At 44.6% G+C, this 13,180-nt stretch overlaps 1 protein-coding gene across 2 annotated transcripts in view; it reads right to left on the bottom strand.

Moving 5' to 3' along the window:
• CEP152 (centrosomal protein 152) overlaps nucleotides 1–13,180 on the bottom strand; it is a 2,961,597-nt gene that overhangs the window by 2,813,066 nt on the left and 135,351 nt on the right. For both annotated transcript variants that reach the window (XM_044077591.1, XM_044077592.1), the window contains exon 2: nucleotides 11,076–11,202. In XM_044077591.1, coding sequence (XP_043933526.1) covers nucleotides 11,076–11,162 — 87 coding nt within the window. In that variant the 5' untranslated portion in view covers nucleotides 11,163–11,202. The remainder of the gene's footprint in view (nucleotides 1–11,075; nucleotides 11,203–13,180) is intronic.

Genomic DNA, 13,180 nt, shown 5'->3' with positions numbered 1-13,180 from the left:
GGTCGCGTTATGAGCTTCTTGGATTGTGGGGCATGGGGAGGGAGATGGGCATGCAGGAATGAATGTGCTGTTCCTCCTCACACCCACTGGACTCGAGTAGGAGGAGGGCCACCTGACACCATCTGGGGTATGGGAATCAGGCAGGGGATGCCCCTTCGGGCCCCTACAAAGGGCAGCTGTGTCTGAGTGATGGCACCACAGACAGCATCCAGGGTGGGCTGGACACATACCATCAACCTCCCATCTGCAGGGACATGCAGAAAGTGGGAGCGGATCACCATGTGACACAGATGGACTTTTCGGAGTGGCATAAACTCCTCCATTTGCATCTCACCTTGGCGGGATGGGGGCCCATGACAGACTCCTTGACAGGAAGGACGACATGATGACCATCAAACAGGAGTAGCCCAGGAGTAACCCAGGGCCACAAACTGTCTTCAAAATGCCCATGATCAATGTGTCCTGCCTATCACGTTAGTTTTCACAGCTAGTTGCATTCTTCACCAACGCACAAGCCAAGCGATCCACTGGTCAGAGTCGTACAAGTCTTCTCCTTCACTCGCCCCACCTACCTTGTGAGAATGTGAGTCGGGGGTTGGAACTGACAAAGAGTCGAACCGAGAGATGTAGGAGACGTTTCACAGGAGTCATGGGGGCACCCAGCCCAGGGTTACTGGCCCCACATGGCTGGAAGGCAGATAATCCTGTGGCAGGGGACCACCCTCTCTGGCTAGAACTGGTCGCCGACCGGCCTTCCAGATCTTATAACAGACACCCCACAAGAGGTAGGGCATCCTCCTCAGGTACCAGCGACAGCTCTTGAGGAAAGAGGATGTCAAACACCCCCAGGGGCAACCCCCCTTGCATGGAGGGGAGGGCGAAGTGTCCCCTGCCAGGATGACAACCTCTTCTTGTGGGGGGGGGTCACCTCGAGGGCATACGGATGCCCAGTCCACTGCCATCCCCTTCAGAGGCAGAGGAGGCACGCTCAGTGCATGTGGATCCCACGAGCCGCCGAGCCAGAGGAAAGCTGACATCATATGTCATGCCCCGGGAGTCCCAGGCTCCATCCCACCAGTCTTCGTCTGGGTAGAACAGGGTGAAAGAGTGAGAAGAGGCATCCCCAGGGACAGTGGCATCCTGGGATCTTACCGTTAATGATCCTTCTGCAAATTCACCTATAGAAACCTTATTACAACTTTTACTTCCTCTAGATAATCAAGACTGATAGTTTTCTCCGTATCCCTCCAGGGCCATGACCATGACAGAATCCAGAGGGGCCAATCCAAGGACCATCTTCTGACTGGTACCATAGAACTCCCCTCAGCCACTGAGGGGCAGATCCACCTTCATCCGGATTTCTGTGGAGGGGACAGTCTCTGGCCAGCACATGGTTCTTCCTGGGAGGGGCCCACCAGATATTCCTCACCCTGGCTGGAGTTCTCCTAATAAGGCTGCCTCGCATTCCCATCTGGACTTCCACTTGGGAGGGGGGCATGGCCACATGCCCCTCACCCAAGCAGGAAGTCTCCGGCCTGGCCTCTGTCTACCTCATGCTCTGTTATGTACTTCCATCTGGGAGAAACAACTCGGACACTACCCTCTGACCTAACCTAGGGCCCTCCTTTCCCAGCTACAGTCCCCAGTAAGGGTCTCTCTAGCTCCTGCATCTCCTGCAGGCTGGCTGATCGTGTCACATCACTCGTACCCACGTCCTCTTGGCAAACCTGCCCTCCCATTCCAACAGGCCTCACAGAACTCTTCTTGGCAGCCAAGGGGCAGGTCTGCTCCCACATGGACTTCTGCATCCCCATGTTTACAGATCCAGAGCCTCAAAGAGGACTTTAATTATTTGGGACCATCACAATACAGCCAGAGGGCCCCCCCGGGCTACCCATCCACACTGAAACACCCCTGTCCTCTAGTTCGGAGGCACTGCCAGGTGCCCCTCACCTGGGCAACAGCTCTCCCGGCCAGCCACCATTTGACTGACACTCCCACCCTGAGTTCCCCTGGCCTAGCCGTTTTCTGCCTCTCCCCCCTTCTGGACGTATGTCAGGGAGGGGGACCAGGGATGAACCTCCTTCATTTCGGCCCGGCAGTCTTCTGCCTCACCTCTCCCTTCTGGACTTCTGTTGGGACAGACCCCCACTGAGCCTCCACTTCTACTCAGTTGAGAGCTCCCCTTCCACGGCTGCAGTCCCCTGTCAGGGTCCCTTGCACTTCCATGTCTCTTGCAAGCTGCCACATCTTGTCTGATCTCTCATGCCCCAGTGCCTCTCAGGGACCTTCTCACCAATCCTGCCTAGCCTTGTGGAACTCCGGTCAGCCACATGGTCTCAAAATACATTTTCATCTCGGACTTCTGTCATGCCAGTTTTCCCTCCCTCCCTTTTCCTAGAGTTTTAAAATTCAGTGGGAATGGCCTTGGGTCCACACATCCCCATGTCCCTCCTGGGATGCCTCCATCTTGCTCCTCCACGAAGTGAGGGTCTGAGTAATGTGCCACATGTCAAGCCTCCTGGCTCATGTTCAATGTGCAGTCCTAGTACCTCCCCAGAGCATCAACCAGCTCTCCCACGAGCAAGAGCTCCATCCCCAGTCGTGGGGTCATCTGCCAGGGACAACCCTTAAGCCTGCATCCTCAATCCTCAGCCCAATCCACTTCTAGGTGGATTTTGATAACCTGGACCAAGTTAATGGGGATGGGGCGACTGGAGGGACCTCTGCCCATGTAGTTCGGGAGCACCCAGACCGTCCCCTGGTGTCATGCTGCCAGCCAGACTCTCCTGCCACCAAGCAAAGTTCTGGCTGCAATCTGGATTGGGGGAGCAGGAGATGTAGTGGGCAGGTGGCCTAAGGACAGGTTCCCCTCCCAATGACGGCATGAAGCCTGTCCTTCCACCTGTGACAAAAGCTTGGCTCGAGGGCAGACTTTTAACAGACAGCAGATTTTTGCTGCTCTGATATGTACGAAACCTTGACAGGCAAACAATGTTCAGCCACTAAGATAAAGCTGTAATACTATAAAGACAGTATAAAATAAAAGCAGAATTGTACCAGCACCACAACACTCAATATAAAACAACAAATGTATTCAGTTATTGATACTGCTAGTTAAAACTTTGGCCATGTAGGCTTCATCAGGTAATGAATGCAACCACAAACCAATTTGTATTTAAATACTAAATTAAAATCACATGATATTTAAAAAATCATGTGACAATAACACTTAATCAAAAAAATATATTTATATGTGGGTGTGTGTGGGTGTGTGTGTGTGTGTGTGTGTGTGTGTGAGAATAATAAAATAAAAACATTGATAAACTACTAAAAAATATCATAAAATATGTATTTCTAAATTCGATTTAATTTCTCCTTAAGAACTGATTTTATTGTTACGATATCATTAAGACCTGGGGGTAGATGTGTTTTAAAGCAAATAATCCACTTGTTCTCTAGAATTTCTATACGATTTTTAAGCTCTCCACCTCTACTGATTTCTTGTATAGTCTATAAAATTAAAAAAATGAAATTCATGAGATTTATCTGTGTGTTTAATGTCTGTTTAGTGTATTAGTATCTACCTTCCTTCTAAAGTCAGACAGATGCTCATATATTAGGTCTTTTAATTTTCTAGTTGTTTTTCCTATGTAAAAAGCATTACACTGTGAACATACGGACATACAAGTGCCATTACACTTAAGATGGAATAAATTATGTTTTACAGGATGTGTGAATGATGTTCTAGTGAAAATATATTTACAAAACTGACAATTTGTACATTACTGGGTACCATATTTAGATACAGACATTTTGTTTATGTATTTCTCTTGCGCCTTGTAACACAGTATATTATTTAATTTATTTAGCTTTTTATATCCAAATTGATGTTGTCCACGGTTATATTTTTAAAAGATGGAATATACCGTACCACATACCAATGTTTTTTTTTTTTAATTACATCATCTGTTTTGTATTTGCATCATAATGAAGGATGCATCTGAAGTTTGTAGCATTTCTATTTTCTTTCATGACATTTTTATGTGTAATTTTGAATATCAGCTCTTTGTGTATGTGAGAATATAGGTCTTATATAATTTACACTATCCTGTTGTGTGAGACTTTTCTTGTGATGTCACTATTTTTGTAGCCTCTATTTAGAAAATCTTAAGCCATAGCTATTGTTGTTAAGAGCCTTAAATGACTGATGCTAGAATTGTAACCAGCAGCAGTACATTTATTCCTGCAAATAATCCTTTGATTGCAGCCTGCGAGCGAGTAGTTGAAACAGATATAATTTATGGAAAAACATAATCAACAATTTTATAATTTACAATAACAACCTCTACTAACAAAAGTATAGTAATAAAAGCAGCTGATAAAGGTGAGGGTATAGTTATATTTGACACACATTACTACAGTTCTAAAATGTATAAGATGCTTAATAGTGCCTTACCCATTGTTAGTTATTTTACCTACTGGTCTCCTAACATTAATGTTACAGTATATGATACGCACCTAAATGGTGAGATACCATTAGAAATACTAGAATATTTTCATGTCACTGCACCGAGGATACCTATAATCTATGGTATCCAAAAAATACATCTATAAATCTATCTTAACACCTCCGTTAATACCGTTTCACCAAAAGGGTGGGTCACAGGACCTATTTCCAAGGACCTACAGACAGAATTGAAAATGGCACTTAATCAGTCTACAACTATAATTAAGGCTACATTTCAGTTATTAGAACATCTCTAGATATGGGCAAACTCCAGTAATGTTATTGATTATTATATTGTGACATTAGAGGTTGGCATACTGTTTACATCTATTCTGAATAACATCGGATTAGAATATTTATGTAATTTCAGCACATTTAATGCATTTTTTCATCAACAGAAACAAATGCCATTTGTGCATTGGCTGAACTGGTTTTAACAAATACTTTTTGTTTCATAATATTTATAAACAAAATAAGGGAGTAGCCATGGTTACGCCCATGGCGAATAGTTACACTAACTTATTTATGAATTACTTGGAACCTGAATTTGTCTGAAACGAAGAATTGCTTTTACAACGCGGATGATTTTTTAATATGGAATGGCTCTCTCATCTTTTTTAATGACTTTTTATTGCATTTAAATTCAACAACTGTTTTTTTAAGATTCAAACATACTGTTCACTATACACAGATTGATTTTTTAGATATTAGGTTGTTTAAAGGTACCACAGGGAACATGGAGATTACCATTTACAAGAAAGAAGTCAAGAATACATGTTTACGTAAAAGTAGCATTCATCATCCTCATGTGTTTAATAACATAGTCAAGAATCAATTTAGACGTGTAGCAAGATTAAACACTAAAAAAGATAATATGACTAACCAACTGAACTCTATGGCTAATGATTTTCTAAATATAGGCTACAAGAACAGTGAAATCACAAAAGATTAGTCTCACAAACAACAAGATACTGTAGATTATACAAGACCTATATTTTCATACACAAGATGCTGATATTCATAGTACAAATAATATCATGAAATAAAGTCCATATATTCACAATGTAAGCTTTTTACATAGAAAAAAACTAGAAAATTAAAAAAACGAATATGTGAACATCTATCTGATGGAAGGTAGACACTAATGCACTAAACAGAAATGTTAAACACACAGACTGATCTCATGAATTTTGTTTAATTTTACAGACTACACAAGAAGGCATTAGAGGTGGAGATCGTAAAAATCATACAGAAGTTCTAGAGAACAAGTGGCTTATACACTTTAAAGCACATCTACCCTCAGATCTTAATGATAGTGTAGCAATAAAACCAGTTCTGAAGGAGCAACAAAACAGAATCTAAAAATACATATTTTACTATATTCTTTACTAGTTTAGCAATATGTTTTTATGTGTATTTTAAAAAATACTTTCTGATCAAGAATTATTGTAACATGATTTTTTTTTTATGTGGTCACATGATTTTAATTTAGTATTTAAATACAAATTGGTTGGTGGTTACATTCTTTGTCTGCAGCCTACAGAGACTAAGTTTTAACTAGCAGTATCAATAAGTGAATAAATTTGCTGTTTTATATTGAGTGTTGTGGTGTTGGTATACTTTTACTTTTATAATATGTACAAAACCCTGACCCAGAATCAGGTCATCTGGGAATGATTTAACACCCAGTTCTCCACAATGAGCGGTGCACTGCTGGAGAGAGGAGGCCCCTTTCCATCTGCGCTCTAAGTGACTAACTGCGCTCCTTGCCAACCTTGCAGACAGCTATTTCCTGACAAAACAGAGATCTGCTGCACTATGGTATTGTTCTGTTCTAGGAAGGATTCTGTCTTAGAGGCATTCAGTCGTAATCCTACAGATGATAGCTTTGCACCACTGGCTCCTCAGCCAGGCACATACACCAAATGTCTGAACCTGTGGTTCCTCTTGTATTGAGAAAGATTACTATCACAATGTCATCAATAGGGTGAAACTAAACTATCTCATGATGGTCTAAAACCACCTTACATTCCCTACTGGAGCGTGAAAAATCTAAGGCTTGGTGAATTCTGCTTCACAATGATAGAAAGAACCAACATCGAAGGATCAAACAGTGATGTCACTATAAATGTTTGGCCACCACAAACCACTTATCCCTTTGGATTCTTTTCTGACACTTCCTGCTTAAAACCAAAAAAGCCAAAAGGATCATGAGGCCCTGCTTTCAAAGTCTATATTCACACTGAAAATAAAGATCAAGAGAGCTTTTCCCTTCTGCTCCATGGGAGATTTCTGTCCTCCCTGAGCTCACCTGAGGACACCTGCATTACTCTGATAGGTGTACCGTGCCAGGCAAACTCCTCACATGACACTGTCCCAGGAGTGGGTCACACACAGACTCCAGGGTGCTTGGAGTCAAAGGCGAGAAACTCCCACCTCACTGGGTAATTGAAGAAACAATAAAAGTAGTGATATTTCACCAGCGGCAGAGACCTCCCACTTATTTTACACCTCTCATGGTCTCTTCACATTGCCAGACTAGAGTCGAGCTCAACAGGGTTTTCTTTCCCCACCAATTCTGCCAGGCCCTTTCTCCTGACTTTGTTTCACTAGACAGTAGGTAGAGACAGTGGGAATTTCGTTCATCTATGCATGTGCATCACTAATTAGATAAGGCATTCGGTTACCTTAAGAGTCATAGTTACTCCAGCTATTTACCTGCACTTCATTGAATTTCTTCACTTTGACATTCAAAGCACTGGTCATAAATCACATTGTGGCAACACCCATCTCGGGCCTTCGTGAATCTTTGTTTTAAATTAATCAAATCAATCAGATTCCCCTGGTCCATATCAGCTGTAAGTCGGCTGCTAGTTGCCGGGCGATGTGGACCAATCGACACAGGTGCCCTCCATGGCCAAGATGATCCACAAGAAGGGTGCAGCCCACATCCAGAGTCACCGCTGCCATCCCCCAGACCTCCACAAAGGGAGGGGGGGGGTGAGGGAATGACACCATTTCCAGCCAAGTGGCGGGCACTCAGCCAGCTTCATACCAAAGCCTGAGTGACTGATGGCCAATCCTTATCCCAAAGTTACAGATCTGGCTTGTAGACTTCTCTTATGTACACTGTTCTACCATACCAGAAGCTGTACACTTTGGAGACCTGCTGTGGATATGGGTACAGCCCATCACAAGACCTGCACCAACTCCCCCAGATTTTCTAAAGCTGGCATGAGGTCACCTGACACCACCAGAACCACAACACTTTCCACAGCATGTACCCCTCTCTCGCAGCAAATCCATTCCAGAAAGCCCTGCTCTTTTCAAAGAGAAGAGAACTGTCCCAGGGGCCCCTGCTAGTTTCTCTGGGATTGTGTGCGTCAATGCACTGGACACCGCAAGGGACAAGTCTCCACTACTTCAGATTTGGGGATCTGAACCAGACTCCCTTTCAATCAGCAGAGGGCAAAAGAGGCCATCACCCATCCCTTTAAAACAGTACTCTCCTATCTCTCTGGACCGACCGATACATGTTCAACTGCTGTTCACATAGAGCCCTTCTCCACTTTGGCCTTCAGAGCTCTTGTTTGAATATCTGCTACCACCAACCAAGATGTGCACCTGCAGTAGCTCCACCTGGGCTTGCAGTGGCCCTCTTACTCACTGCAGGATTACACCCTTGGCTCCCAAAACCAGCTAGGTATGGGCCTTATACTCCAGTGCCATCCATTTTCAGTGCTAGTTGCTTCAGCAGGCAAGTTGTTACACATTCTATCAGATTTAGATCCATCCATCCTGCTGTCTATATCAATCTACACCTTTTCTGAAGTTTGATGAGCATCGGCATCGAGCGCATTAACCTGGAGTTCTGTTCATCCCGCAGCTTCAGTTCTGCTTACCAAAAGAGGCCCATTAGGTGCATGCATTCCACAACAGTCTCCAAACCAGTGAGTTGGGATTCTTACTCATTTAAAGTTCGAGAATAGGTCGAGATCATTCAGCTCCAAGACCTCTAATCATCCACTTTATCAGACAAAACTGCTTTTGCCGAGCACCAGCCCTCACTTTCATTGCCCTGTGGGGTATCCTGCACTCTCTCAGACTTGCCCACCTGCCCTGTGGAGTATCCTGCCTTCTCTCAGACTTGCCCACCTGTTAAGCTCCTTTGTCCGTGTTTCAGGACATGCTGGTCACAGACATCACCGTGGACCCCAAGCACCCAAGGTGAGCCCGCCAACTCGATGTGGTCAGGCCACACTCAGGACAGTCCAACCCAGTCTACAGTTCCAGCCTACAGCCCTAAGCCCCTGCCACAAGGGAAGTTGGGGGTAAGTGTGGCAAGAGTCATGTCCCACGACCCCAGGTCACAGCAAGAGCTGCTACCATACACTTCCCTCTCTGGAAGGAAGCCTCCTTCCATGCAGCCCTCCTGGCCAATCCAGAGCAGATTGCAGCACAACTCCATGGAGGAAGTACGGCCAACGGCAGCCAGTGCACCCAGGGATGGCCCCCCCCATCCCCCCAGAGGGGCTCTACCTTCTCAGCAGCAGATGTGGCCTCTAAGTTCAATCCTCCAGGTGGACTGTGCAGACCCACCCACTTACCTCTGAATGGTTTCACTTCCTCTCTCTTCAAAGTTCTTTCCAACTTTCCCTCATGGTAATTGTCTGCTATCAGTCTTGTGCCAGTCTTTTAGCCTTAGACGGAGTTTACCACCTGCTTTCAGCTGCATTCACAAAAAAATACTCTGGGAAGACCTCATCCCAGCTAGGGTCCAAGTCCTTGTGATCGACACTTAACCCACGAATGGTGTGAGATGGACTTCTGTATGCCATACTTCCCTGCACCTGTTGTGCGGGCAGCGATTCGGCTCTCGGCTCTTCCCTCTTCACTCTCCATTACTGAGGGAATTCTGATTAGATTCTTTTCCTCTCCTTAGCAATATGCTTAAATTCAGCAGGTCACCACATCTTATCTGAGGTCACATTCTGAGCACTGTCAGAAGGCACAGGGAGGGAGGCTGGTATTCAACCCACACACAGGCATGTGAGGATGGATGCACCACCCCTCCCTTCACCCACTGGACACCGATAGGCAGAGGTCGTCACCCAACACTGTTGAGGGCATAGGAACCAGGCAGGGGATGTCCTGCTGCTCCCCTCAGGAAGGTAGCGGAGTGGCAGCACCAACAGCAGCCTTCAGGGTGTGCCAGACATGCTCTGTCACCTCTCGTCTGCAAGAAGTGTGGAACCCAGGAGCGGGTTGCCACTTCGCATGGACAGACTTCCTGGCTCAGGGTGGCGAGGGGGCAGAGACTCCTCCATATTCTTCTCGTCTTGGAGAGACAAGAGGCTCACAATGGGCTCCCTAAATATCTCAGCCTCTCCCTCAATGGGTGGGACAGCCCCAGGGGCAAATGAAAGCCTAATGGCCCTCAGACAGGAATAGCCACAGAAGTAACCCGGGAGCCACAAAGGGCATTTGAAGTAACCCGGGAGCCACAAAGGGCATTTGAAGTGTCAGTGATCAATGTGAACTACAATTCACATTAGCTCTCGCAGCTAACTGTGTTCGTCAATGCATTAGCAGAGTAATCCACCGCTTGGAGTCACATAGGTCTTCTCCATCGCCCCCCCCCCAGCAACTATGGAGTTATTGGCACTGCTGCTGACCCAATGCAGGGTCAAGCAGAGAGAAGCAGGTGAGATTTTACAGGCATTGTTGCAGGTGCCCAGACCAGGGTTAATGGCACCATAGAGCAGAAGGGCAGGGTCTCCATCAGCCGACAGGGGGCCGTGCCCTCTCCAGCCAGAAGGGGTGGCCTCGCTGACATGCCGGGTCTTTGAATCAACACCATAGAAAAGCGAGGCATGTTCCTCAGGTACCCACAGTCAAGGGGAAAGGACAATGGTTGAAGGCAATTCGCTCGCTTTGGGTCCGCAGAGGTGCAGGTGGGACCCTGCCAGCTGCCATGCAGACAGAATCCCTCTATTGCTGGGAGAAGTGGGATCCACTGTCTTTGCTCACACTCTAGGAGTTTCAAGAGAAGAGAGGTGTCCCCAAGACATGTGAGATGGGTCGACGGGTGCACCATCTGCACGGGCGGGAGATCCCACCTTGGCCAGTGCATGCTGGCCTTCACTTTCATTATGCAGTGGGGTCTCCTGCTCACCCTTGGACTCAAGTACCCATTAGAACTCCTTGGTCTGAGTTTCAAGATGAAATGGACGGGTTACTGACATCACCGCATAGCTCCAGTACCCAAGGTGAGCCAGTCGGGCAAGAAACAGCCGAGTTGCACTGAGGACAGTCTGAAAAATTATTGTTCCTAAAATGTTTTGTAATAATTTGGAGCCTTTCTCCCCAGGCCTACTCTGAAAATGTGTTCTTAACCCAGGTGGACTTTACTGGTAATCAAATGTTAATAAATTAAAAGCTACTTTGGAAAGAAAAAGAAAATGTTACAACATGAGGATTTTTATTCAAGTTAAAATTTTCAATACAAGCATCATCAACAAGTCAACAGCACCAAAGCAAATTTGGCTGAATTCCAACTGTGTACCTCTTGTTCTCTGGCATAGTCCTCTTTATCAAATTCTTCATCCTCGTGCTGGGTCTGGAGAGCTGCACTATCAAAGTCAATGGACATTTTCACTTTATTTGGAGTATGAGAAACAAAAGTTTCAAACCTACCAACAACAACAAAAAAATTGTATAAATATGTAGAGAAATAAATACAAAACACAATTCACACCTATACTAGCGTGCCAGTATATCCACAATTTCTCAAACAGGTTCTGTAAATGTACTCCAGTTTAAACTCTAGTACCCACACTAAGGTAGATAAGCTATAAAATTAACCTAGAACTGCTTTGCAACCATAAAGGAAATGTCATACATTGAACATTTCAAGACACTGTCTGAATTGTGGCTACAGATATTGTTATATTGTCATTTTTGAACTAAAGCCAGGACCTGCCATACCTTTTGTAACAGAAATATAATGCGACAATCAGGAAGCAACAACAATTCACAAACCTTTTTGTCACTACTTTTCCAAAGAAAAGGATATTAATTTAGAGTCCTTTTTGATAGACTTAATTTTGTCCAAATAAAACCTGAGCTGTTTGTCAAATTACAAACACAAAAATACAGAAAAAGCCCTATGCTTAGGCCCTGTTAGAATCCTAGAAGTGAAAGGATAATATCAGCTCTTATTTGGCTGTCTGATCTGTCTTTGGAAATCCATGCAGTGAGACAGATTCTCCACTTCTTTCAACAGATGAAAAAACATAGAAATTCAAGTTTCATTTAGGTTGCACTCTGTTGCAACCTTAGACATAAAGGAGAGGATAGCCCTTAAGAAAGCCCAGTCCCTATGGAAGATCAGATACAGAGAATGAGCACTCAAAGCCTCCAACTGACAACCTTTATGTTATAGCTTACAAGGTCAAGGTTTTCCAAGAAACAAAGCTTAATTCTGCAAAACATTTTAAAAGAAGGCAAGGTGAATGCTTCCAACACAAAATGAAAGGACACAAGGGGAACAGAAGACAGTAATGGAGAAGAAACACCCCTCTGTGAAAAAGTGTTAATACCTTCAAGAAGGCCACGGAAAGAGAATTAGCTTTGCAATGAAATCTGCATACTGCAGCTGTGGGAACGTCTACTCAGGGTAAAAATAATAATAATAAAAACAGCTGTATTCAAAAATATAAGCTAGGTATTCAAGGACAGAAAGAAAGTGACCAGAAAAGGGAAAACGTTTCTTTCCTCAGCAACCCATGTTGTGAAACATGTCCACCTGGAACAACTGGTTTCCAGAAATGTTTAGGATTTGGAGCACCTTTATCTGTTAAAAAGGACCCCTGCACATCAACAGAACAGAAGATACCATACAGTTAAGCTTCAAGGGGTTAAGATCTGGGAAGAGGCTGCCCAAGCTGATGGGATAGTGGCCTCTCATTTGGCCTCAGCAGGAGACGACCGTCAAAGAGATGAAAGCTAAAGTTGGGGGAAAATACAATTGCTGGGATGAAAAAGGGCTTTTTCAATGTCTTTGGGGACTGAGGGGGGGGGGGGGCAGATGGAAAATTGAGAAATCCTGGTGACCACTTATGGAAAAGAACGTCCTTGTGGAATTCTCCCGAGGGAGGAATAAGGGAAGAATATATACCACAATTGTGTTAGCTCAAAATACAAACGTCACAAAAGAGATCCTTCATTGACAAATTAATGTTCAAGCTGCTGGACTGAAGGGGCACTTGACAGACATCAGTAGACATTGAGCTTATCTGCTAGAAGATTAACCTGACACAGAATATGGGCAGCTACATAAAAGTTACTGTAATCAGCAGCCCATTCCCATACCCTTGTGGCCTTCTGACAAAGGGGACAAGAAGGAGCTTCTCTGTTTAAATACCTCACCATTACCATGTTGTCAGAGGGGATGGTAACTACACCATGCAGAATATTTCAGGCTGTGTCCACAAATGGTCTATAACTTCTCTCATATACAAACTAAACATTAAAATGACTCTCCTCATACTGAGTTTTTAAATGCAGATCTTTAAGGAAAATAACAATAATCATACAGGATATTATGTTCATAAAGTAGCAGAAAGTATTCAAAGAACTAAGGCAACACGAGAATGGAGAAAGGAGATT

Source organism: Protopterus annectens, chromosome 7.part0, assembly GCF_019279795.1.
Source record: "Protopterus annectens isolate FY-2018-M chromosome 7.part0, PAN1.0, whole genome shotgun sequence".
Taxonomy (NCBI): Eukaryota; Metazoa; Chordata; order Ceratodontiformes; family Protopteridae; genus Protopterus; species Protopterus annectens.
This window is presented reverse-complemented; position numbering and strand designations above follow the sequence as displayed.